The sequence below is a fragment of the Triplophysa rosa genome, linkage group LG14 (genome assembly GCF_024868665.1).
Source record: "Triplophysa rosa linkage group LG14, Trosa_1v2, whole genome shotgun sequence".
Classification (NCBI taxonomy): domain Eukaryota; kingdom Metazoa; phylum Chordata; class Actinopteri; order Cypriniformes; family Nemacheilidae; genus Triplophysa; species Triplophysa rosa.
This window is the reverse complement of record NC_079903.1, coordinates 17,481,712-17,491,730: the sequence shown is the minus strand read 5'-3', so window position 1 is coordinate 17,491,730 and position 10,019 is coordinate 17,481,712. Positions and strand designations below refer to the sequence as shown.

Here is a 10,019-nt window from a genome sequence, read left to right as displayed (position 1 = left end):
TACGTCATCTTTAGATGTTTTATTAATCAGAAACAAAACTTAAAAATGAATTATTCATTTTAATTAGGACAATCTTGAGGTAAAGTTCTTAAATCAAGTCTCTGTTAAGATTTAGTAGCAACAATGATGAGAACATCCTGTTGTTGTGTGTCACGTTGTAAATCTTTTTCCAAACACAGCACAAATTACAATCACCATCTCTTAATGACCCCAAACTCCCAAGTAAACAGAAAAGTATGTGTATAGAAATACAGTAACACATTTTGTGAAAATATATTTTTGTCATACGATCAGTGCTAATAAACAATGCATGCAGCCATTTACTGTAGCATCTTCTCTCAAAGGGTTTAAAGTTCACAGAGATGAAATCTTCAAGAGAGGTAAATAAACCACTTTATGAATCATATTTTCTTTAATATTTGTAAAATGAAAACTAGCCTGCTGTTTTTAAGTAACACTAGCCAGAGATGTTAAAGTAACACAGTGTGAGTGTAGGCGTGTGTCATATATAACTATAACTAAACTATAACTCTGGGAACAAAAAAGCTTTTCTTTTCGAGCTCTCAAATCACATGCATCACAGTGGACCTAAAAAAAACCCTGCCAACAGAGAGAAGCTTCAGCTTCTCTTTAGTTGAAATGCACTTGATTCTGTGTTGAAATCGGGACTCTGCAAGTGATGATTTAAGGCAACAGGAAATAGTTTATCATAAATTTCAATTTAACACAATTCACATCTTTAAAAACAAAAGTGTTGAAAAATAAACCTACAAATAACCTTGGACAGTTTGTGATAATTGGAATATAAATATTTCAGACATCTTTCAAATTCCAATCTAAGACATGCGACCAAAACACAGTAAAGAAAACATTCATACAGCCCATTCCGTTCATCTTTGTGCAAGATTCACTATTTAGACAATGAAATGACACGTTACTATTCACACACACACACGCACGCACACACACACACACACACACACGCGCGCACACGCACACACAGACATTATAATTCCTCCTTAGTGCCCTTTTGTAGTACATCTAAGTGTTTATCGTCCTTCAACCACTTGTTGAAGACTGCAACGGGGTCAATGTTCCAGTGTTTGTGGAAGGAAACAGGGGTCTGGTGGGCCAAAAAATCTCTCGCATAATCTTCTGGACGGGCCTAAGATTGAATATGAAAATAAACATACAGATCTGATTAATACTGCTAGACAAAGCAAGTTTCGCAACCTTCTTATTTTGGTACATAAAAAAGCACATCTAGCACAATGAAAAAATCAGAGTGACAGGACAACAAATGGTTCAGGTGGCAGAATGCCTGCCGTGCCGCCAACACTTTTTGTCTCGTTTGATTACCGGACAAAGCGCTGCGGGATGTCTCGGTGCACCGGCAGCAAGATAGAGAGGTTCATGACATACTGAAGGGTGTTTACGCATGTGTGGTTGTGTGTGTTCTTTCTACTTTTAGGAACAAAACTGCAAGAAAATTGTCTCCAGAAGTACCCAGTTTCTCAATTTCTATCTACTGTGTGCATGTTTACCTGATGAAATAGGGGACTGTGTGTAACGGGGACTCGGAGAGCGTTGAGGCACATGCCCAAAACCATGTCGTCAGGGGCGTCGTTGCTGTAACACTTACAGCCGCTGGCTAACAACCGGATCACAGCTTCACGACTGAACACGATCCTGTATGACAAACAACAGTTTCAACTTTCGTGCATACAATGATCAAATAGTATAAATTTGATTTGTCTTTGTTTTTAAATGTCTGTGAATACCACACAAGAGGTTGTCACAAGCGCAACAAGCACCATGTTTAATCGCGGGAAGCTAATTTGAGCTGGTTTTGTTTCTGAAACATACAGGCAAATTGCAAAGCACTTGGGTACCTTTTGGGGGGGCTCAATTTCCAATTGTGAATGTTCCACTTTGTTGCCATGACGTGAATTTTAAGATTGCTCATAAATGTCAGACCTTGTGTTTAAACAGATTTGTCAAATTACCTACAACCTTTTTATTATACCAAATACCTGTTGCACCTGTAAATACTGAATGAGCAGACTCACCCCCCACCACCAGTGATGTAACTGTATCCTCCCTGGCCCAATCCATAACCATAGCGCTCTCCCAGACATACCGGCTCACTGGAGTCATAACAGCTCAGCAAGGCCTGCAGTCTGGGCAAGCTGTGAGAACCAAACACATCATGCCACCCACTAATGTGTAAAATGCTATAAACAGCAATGACTGGTTGTAAACAAGTGAGGTTTTCCACCAATAACATTTATTTTGCCGGTATGTAGCCTTACCTTATAAGAGTATCGTCATCCACAATTAACAGCCAATCAGTCTTTGGCACGGCACTGCTTAGATATCTCCTCAAGATGGCGAATGTCTTTCCACAGTGACCTGCATGCAGATGTAGGTAAAGTACTTAAAGGTCCAATGTGTCATTTTTTTTTCAATCCTCTATTGACAGAAGGCAATATAATATACAAACTATGTCTTCAGAGGTGTATAAAGACCTTACATAATGAAGCGTAATGTTTTTATTACCTTAGAATGAGTTATGTCTATACACCGCGGGTCCCCTTTCATGCCATGTTGTTTCTACAGTAGCCCTAAACAAACTGCCCTACAGAGCGAGTTTCGTAAAAACACTATCTCCTTCGGCAAAGAAGCGAAAATGTGACGACGTCTTAGTCCTGTGTCAGCCAACGTAGCGCTTTGATAGGGAGGGGTGGAGTGAGCCGTTGGTTGCAATTCTCAACCTCACCACTAGATGCCGCTCAATTTGACACACTGAAACTTTAAATAAACAGTTTACATAAAATGTCTTTGTATTATTGGATAAAACACAGATTATGCTTTAATCATACAATAAAAGTGAATGGTGACCAAAAAAACTCCCTACAAAAAGGCAACAAAAATATGAAACAAAGAGACAAGGTTAATTTTTCAGTGAACTGTCCCTTTAATTAGCTCTGAAAAACTACCATTTTGAGCAGAAAGTCAGAGCGCACTTTCAGAATTTAAAAAAATCTCTAGTAAGGTCTCTATTGAGTCATAGACATTCAGATATTCAGTTTCTACAATCTCGTGTTTTCTTAATACCCTGAGGCAGGTTGACTTTGTCTGACTTTGCCGAGAGCTTTACAATTCGGCTCTCATTGTCACCCATCATTCAGCTGTCGGTAGAAATTGGCAATTTATGCACTCAGTCTGTCCGCAGTCTGAAAGGAAAACAGAATGGAAGTCCAGAGAACGGAACGCTACATCACCGTTTTGTACCGCAGACACGATGTGATATCTCGGAGTATCTTAGGGAACATTTTCCCCCAAGCAAACAATCAGATAATGATAATGAAGACACTGTCACTAGTGTCACTATTATCAGGAAAATAAAAAACAAGGTTGGACCTCGAAGACGCTGTGTGCGTAGCGGATCGGCGGCACCGCGTGGGTGAGAATTGTATGGAGGAGCATAAAAGCGACAATGAGGTCTGAGGGAAAAGACCAGAACAGAATGTGCTGCTGTTAGACTTCACAGGGAGGACAGGACCCTCTCCACCACAAATATCAGAGGACCCTGTAGCGTGTGCAGGCCTGTCAGGCAGCATTCAGCCATTTCGCCTGTGGGTTAAAAAGTCCGGTCACACTTTATTTTAAGGTCCAGTTCTCGGTTTTAGTAAACTATTAACTACGACTTTTGCATAGTTAACTCTTAATTTCTTGCTTATTAATAGTTAGTAAGGTAGTTGTTAGGTTTAGGTATTGGGTAGGATTAGGGATGTAGAATATGGTCATGCAGAATATGTGCTTTATAAGTGCTTATAAACAGCCAATATGCTAATAATAGGCATGCTAATAAGCAACTAGTTAATAGTGAGAATTGGTCCTTATACTAAAGTGTTACCAAAAGTCCCTTATGACACAGATGTGTCAAGAACAAGAGGAACCACCCAGAGGTGTGACCTGTTGTATATGTGTATCGGTTTGAAAAATGGGACATGCATGGGGGTAGCTTACCAAAAAATGAAAATTATTTTATTTACACAGCCCTCAAATCACCCCAAACCTGTATGACTTACCCCCCGCAGAACACAAAAGAAGATATTTTGAAGAATGTTGGTAATGATGAGTCAACAAGGCCCCCATTGACTTCCATTGTAGACACACAAAAATATTACTCAACATACCTTCTTTTTTGTTACAAAGAGTAATTTTCAGTTTTTGAACAACACGAGAGTGTTACAATTACAATTTTTGGGTGAACCATCCCTTAAAAGTGGCAAAACATCAAAAATGAGTTTTTCTCTACAGAAACACAAACACATGCAGGTTTTGCAGGAATAAAACTGCACCTTTATGCTGGATTTCTACGTGTACTATAAACTATAATGGACAAAATGATAAATGGTATCCAGAACAGACTATAAACTGTCTATGCCACAAAGATTAGTCTTCAGAAGCCGAGCAGCATGTTCACTCCAGCATCATAATGATTGTATTGTAATCGGTCATCACTGACAGACTGAGCTGAAAAGATACTGAATGTCATAAAGAGACAGAGAGATACCCTGACCGACATAACCATTTTCTATTTTCATTCTAATCCTAAAACATTTTCTGGCCATATCAGATTTTCCATGAATAGAAAGTGAGCAGGCATGGTTGAGTTCATGGTGTTTATGTATAGAAGACTCGGACATTCAGTTTCATATTACACATTCATAAGATCCATTTATACATTCAAAAAAGTCCTGTGATGTTTAATCCATATATTTAAGGGTTGAACGTATTAAAAGCATTAAAAAATAGAATGGTTGGGGTTCATCCAAAAATAAAAGGACCGTATTAGCCCCCATTCACTCTTACTGTTTTAATAAAAAAAAACTTGATGTTTCACAAATGTTATACAAGTTTGCAACAACATGACAAAAAAATTTGGTTTGTTATCCCTTCAACATGAAAAGGTTTGAGATAAACACAATGATATGATAGTATGATTCAGTTCGTTACAATAGGAAAAGCAAAATAACACAGCAAAAAAGAAGACACGTCGCTTAGTTGAAGAAATAAGAGTATATACAATGAAAATATAGTACCACCCTGCAAAAAAAAAAATTGGTAACACTTTACAATAAGGTGTTATTTGTTAACAGTAGTAAATGTATTATCTAACATTAGCTAACAATGAACAGTTTAGTTTTTCAGCATTTTTTAATCTTTTTTATGTTAGTTCATGTCAATACAGTTATTCATGTAAGTTCATGGTGCATTTACTCATGTTAACAGTGACAATGTTTGATTTGAATAATGTATTAGTAAATGCTGAAATTAACATTAACTAACATTAATTATATGCTGTAGTTGGTTCATGTTAGCTAATGCATTCATTAATTGTTAACAAATAGCACCTTGTTGTAAAGTGTTAGAATAAAGACATTCTAATCCATTACAATGTCTTTATTCAAAGGAGCAATATGGACATTTAAGCGCCATCTAGCGATAAGGTTTCGAATTGCAACAAACGGCTAAATCCACCCCTCCTCCCTCCCTTTCAAAGCACTATGGCGCCTCTCAGAGGACAAAGATGTCATCGCGTTTTTGGTTTTCGCGCTCTGTAAAGCAGTTTGTCTGTTTAGAAAAGCTGTAGAAACAACATGGCAAATTCCATGCAAGGGGACCTGCGGTGTATGTAGATAGAAATCTTTATACACCTCTGAACACATAGTTATGTATATTATATTACATTTCTGTCAGTAGATCCTCCTAAATATTACACACAGTTCCCTTTAAGGGTTAAATGACTAATTTATATGACTATAATATATTAACAACGAAATATAAACGCAGATTTAAGCACTTACCCCTCTCTGTGTTGGGCACACCCAGATCAATAGTAGGTATAGAAGGGTCGGCGTAATCGCTGTAGTACTCCAGAAGTTTGGTCTGTTTCTCCCATGTTTTCTTCACCACCGGGACTGTCATTTAGAAACATCGATACAAAAACTCATGAGTACAGCACCAGGGAGACACAGTATTTAGGACAAAGAATTACACACGTCATCTTTGAAACGAAATTTTACCCCATGGAAACAAACAGATTTAGGTGAATATAATCCATTTTACTGCAAATCATACTGTATCCATCATTTGATGTTTGGCTTCAAATGCCAAATGACTGTGGCAAACCGCACTCATCTATCCAACGCTAAGATTGCCAGCGTGATTCTGCCTTTGTTACATTTCTCAGCCAATCACAATTAAGCATTTAACAGCCCTATAGCATAAACAGAAATACCCATATTCTGCCACAATTTTTCCTCCTGGTGTAACGCTAACACTCTACATGACTTCGTAGATGTAGCAGTTGAATCTAAAAATAAGGGGAAATCATTTTCTTCTTAACACCATCTCTTAAACACCTCGGAGTTGACTTGTAAAAGAATTAATTACGATAATCGGTGCAATTAGATGCAACTGACGAGTCAGTTGGTTCAGCTTTGTCTTTTTTTCCTCGACAGATGGTTCTTGGAATACAAAGTGTTACACTTTATGTGTCTCATTAAGTTTGAATTGATGCCCTGTGCTTAGCGACCGCCCGGAGTTGCAGTGAAGGGCCCAACCCTGGAGGGATGCCCACCACGGCTCTAAGCCAAAGGACTCTCAATACAGAACCACTCCGGAGGTTAAACGGCGTGAGACGCCCGCTGAACCCTTAAAACGATGGGCACGTTGGACTTCATCGGCAACAACACGAGCGGTCTGATGTGAAAACAGGCACAACTTCAACACAGCTCTTCGCAAATGCTATTACTACGGTAAGTGCTCCTGTAAAGAACGATTTAGACCTTTGAGACGGATGCGTGTCAGAATCACAGATTTTCAAGGACGAGCCGCTCACCTCTGTCGGAATGGAACTTCTTGCAGGTTTTCACGGCTACAAAGATGTTTTCGCTTTTAACAGGCTGACCCTGGGAGGGAGATAAAGAGAAAGGTGATGTGACATGATACTCTGATGTGTTTACCGTGATGAAACATTATTTGTGTAGTTCTGTACCTATACAGAAACTACAAAGTACGTCTTAGCAGAAACAAACGCATTAAAAAGACATCACTGCTAAAAAAGACATTGATTCTCCGGAAACATTTGCCCTGCCAAATCAATCTTCTTTTTACAAACACACAATCCAAGCTCCTTTATCATGGCAGTGTGTGCCTCGCAGGATTTTGGTTCTGGATATGAGGAAAGCGTGTAAAGGCCTGATAACCTAAGGTCTGAGGTAAGATAGCTGAGTGCTGCTTCATGGAGACAGTGTTCTGCACTGTTCCCGCTGTGAATATTAAACACTGGAGATGATTCTGGAGGTCTGTAGTCAGGAGAGGATGAAACATCAGAGCAGAAAATGAGAGCTGCTTCCAAATGAAATGACCTGACAAAGCTGCTACTGTTTTAGTCTGCAGTTGAGAGAGCCGTTGATAAATCAAAATCATTCTGTAGATTTTTAACACACTACCCAAAAAGTGTTGTATAAAAAGGAATATTTTCATGCCCCCACAAAAGATCTGCCAGGAATTTAAATGTGAAATATTTCGAATAATTCACTTAATTCAGTGTGTGAAGCCCAAATGCTTCTAAATTTTGCAATGCAATGTTTCAAGAGACATTAGAGTAGCATTTAAATGACTGTAATGGTCTATAATGGCAGTCTTCAGAATAGCATGCTTACAGTGACATACTGTTGCATATGGAAATCAAGCAATCAATGTATACCATAATTACAGCAAATTATTCAAAAGCAATTCAGTTGCTTTGAGTAAAAGACTGAACTATCATATATTCCTTTGAGTAAAAAATGCAACATCTCACTGAACCTCCATCTGCTACTGTTGCTGGGGCACTTTAGAGATATTTGAGACAGGGTTGCCAGATCTGTGTAAGAACCCCCAATCCAATGACTTGAGACAAAATATATGCAACTCCCATCCCTACAATAAATTCACTGTTATGTAATACAATTTATTATTGAAAATCACAGTCTTATAGTAATCAAATACAGTCTATTTTTAATTAAGATTGACAGCGGATCAAAATTCTCGCTTTTCTATATATCTTTACCTTTAACCTGCAAAAAAACCTCACGGCAACTGTGACTAATTTTGCATGAAAACCCCATAATTGGCAACACTGATTTGATGTTTCTGCACTATTTGATTTCATATTCTGAAATATTTTTCCTTTGTTTACTTTTTGTTCTGTCTATCATATTCAATTTACTTTAATCTCGTGCCTGCTATATTATTTAAAATGTTCTGAAAAATGCCTCCAGTGTATATTGTGGCACAGAAAACCTTCAATTTATTACAACATCACATTTATCACATTAAATGTGTTTGTGAAAGGTGTGTTAAGTGGTTTCGCTAGGTGTTGAGGTTACCTACACACAGCGGTGAGCGGCTGCTGACAGTGGTGGCACAGTGTTGGGTGGCTGGAGACTGCTCCGACAACGTGCAAAACTCCGGAACCGCCGTCAGACGAGGTCCCTTTCCGTCCTCCCAGATATACAGCGCCACCTGTGGGAGAAGGACGTTTTAGACAAATGCACTCTAACGTCCTGGAATTGGGAAGTGTTGCATTTATCCATACATGAGCACCAACGCCGCTAAGCCTCAGCTCCATCAGACAAATACTTGATTCTTTTATATCTTGAATGGGACATGATACTACTTCAAAAAGGCAAATGTTCTCATTTGAAAATGTGATTGTCGTGGTGTATCCTGAGTTAGCAGACTGTCTGTCCTCAGCTCTGCAGGAGCCTTGTGGGAAGGGACAAAAGAATCGAGTGACGAAAAACAAATTAATCCCGCAAAGGATGTGATGTTACAGAGGCTGTGAGGACAGTTACAAAATGTCCCTGAGAAATGTGACGGCAGATTCTGGTAGACATATTCCAGTTAAAGGGTAAAATGACAAAGAATGATGACCCCAAGAACAGCCCAGTATCTGTATGTCATGAGTTTCTCATACTACAGCAAACACGTTAGTCAGAAACAGAAAGTGTTGAGACCGTCCACAACATCATTACAATCAAGATCATGACAATACATCCTGCCACATCCTCACAAATGAAGAGATAAAAAAATCCCATTCTCACCTCATGCTTTAGATCTATGGTGAAGTCTGACTTTAAGGGATCTTCTTGAATTTTGTTTGCCAACCTAAAATGCAACAATTAAAATGAGCTAACTAAACAGCAAATACAAAAATAATTGTATTAAAGAATTATGAACCAAGAAAGTGTTACGTAAAATTATTAATATTAAAATTTGTATATAACATTATTAACAAAATATTAATAATAATAACAATAACATTTCATCATCATCAATAATAATAATAAATTATGAGTAGTATTATATCGATTATTATTATTATTGATGAAAATTATGATAATAATAAGATTAATAATATATATTTTTTATTATTATTGACAATGATGACAGTAATAATAATAACAATACAAATGTATTATTATTAGTACTATTATTATATCTATATATAAAAAATACATGCTTGCATTCTTTCTAAAAATATTAGTAGTTTAGTTGAGTAATTTAAATACGGGTCATATTGGAAGAGCTAAACCCTTGTGGCCGTCAGTCAAGGGCATCGGAAGGCAATCGAACCTGTTGACAAGAGGGATGCTAAGAGCCCATCCTGCAGAGAAGTCTGGGTACTTGAAGGCTGCAGGGTTCTCAGAGAAGGCGTAATGATGGATGATGGTGGACTCTTCATCGTGTAATGGCTTGCCAAGAAACCACTCCTGGGGACACAAAGAAGATATCAATCACAACGATGGTCATCTCAGACTAAATTAAACCATAACGGCTGCAGTCCATTTTAATGACACTGTCTGCGGGTCTCACGTTGCACAGCCAGACATACTGTATGTAAATGAGACATCAGGATTAAATACAGTGATCCTGAGATCTGTGACCTTCTAAATCTG

At 38.1% G+C, this 10,019-nt stretch overlaps 1 protein-coding gene across 1 annotated transcript in view; it reads right to left on the bottom strand.

Annotated features, from left to right (window-relative positions):
• Positions 1 to 10,019, bottom strand: part of b3glcta (beta 3-glucosyltransferase a) — a 49,377-nt gene continuing 39,358 nt past the window's right edge. The window contains exons 7-15 of the mRNA XM_057350702.1: positions 9,697 to 9,833; positions 9,165 to 9,228; positions 8,452 to 8,583; positions 6,914 to 6,983; positions 5,877 to 5,990; positions 2,313 to 2,412; positions 2,070 to 2,189; positions 1,545 to 1,689; positions 1 to 1,165 (exon numbers count right to left, since the gene is read on the bottom strand). Coding sequence (XP_057206685.1) covers positions 1,007 to 1,165; positions 1,545 to 1,689; positions 2,070 to 2,189; positions 2,313 to 2,412; positions 5,877 to 5,990; positions 6,914 to 6,983; positions 8,452 to 8,583; positions 9,165 to 9,228; positions 9,697 to 9,833 — 1,041 coding nt within the window. The 3' untranslated portion in view covers positions 1 to 1,006. The remainder of the gene's footprint in view (positions 1,166 to 1,544; positions 1,690 to 2,069; positions 2,190 to 2,312; positions 2,413 to 5,876; positions 5,991 to 6,913; positions 6,984 to 8,451; positions 8,584 to 9,164; positions 9,229 to 9,696; positions 9,834 to 10,019) is intronic.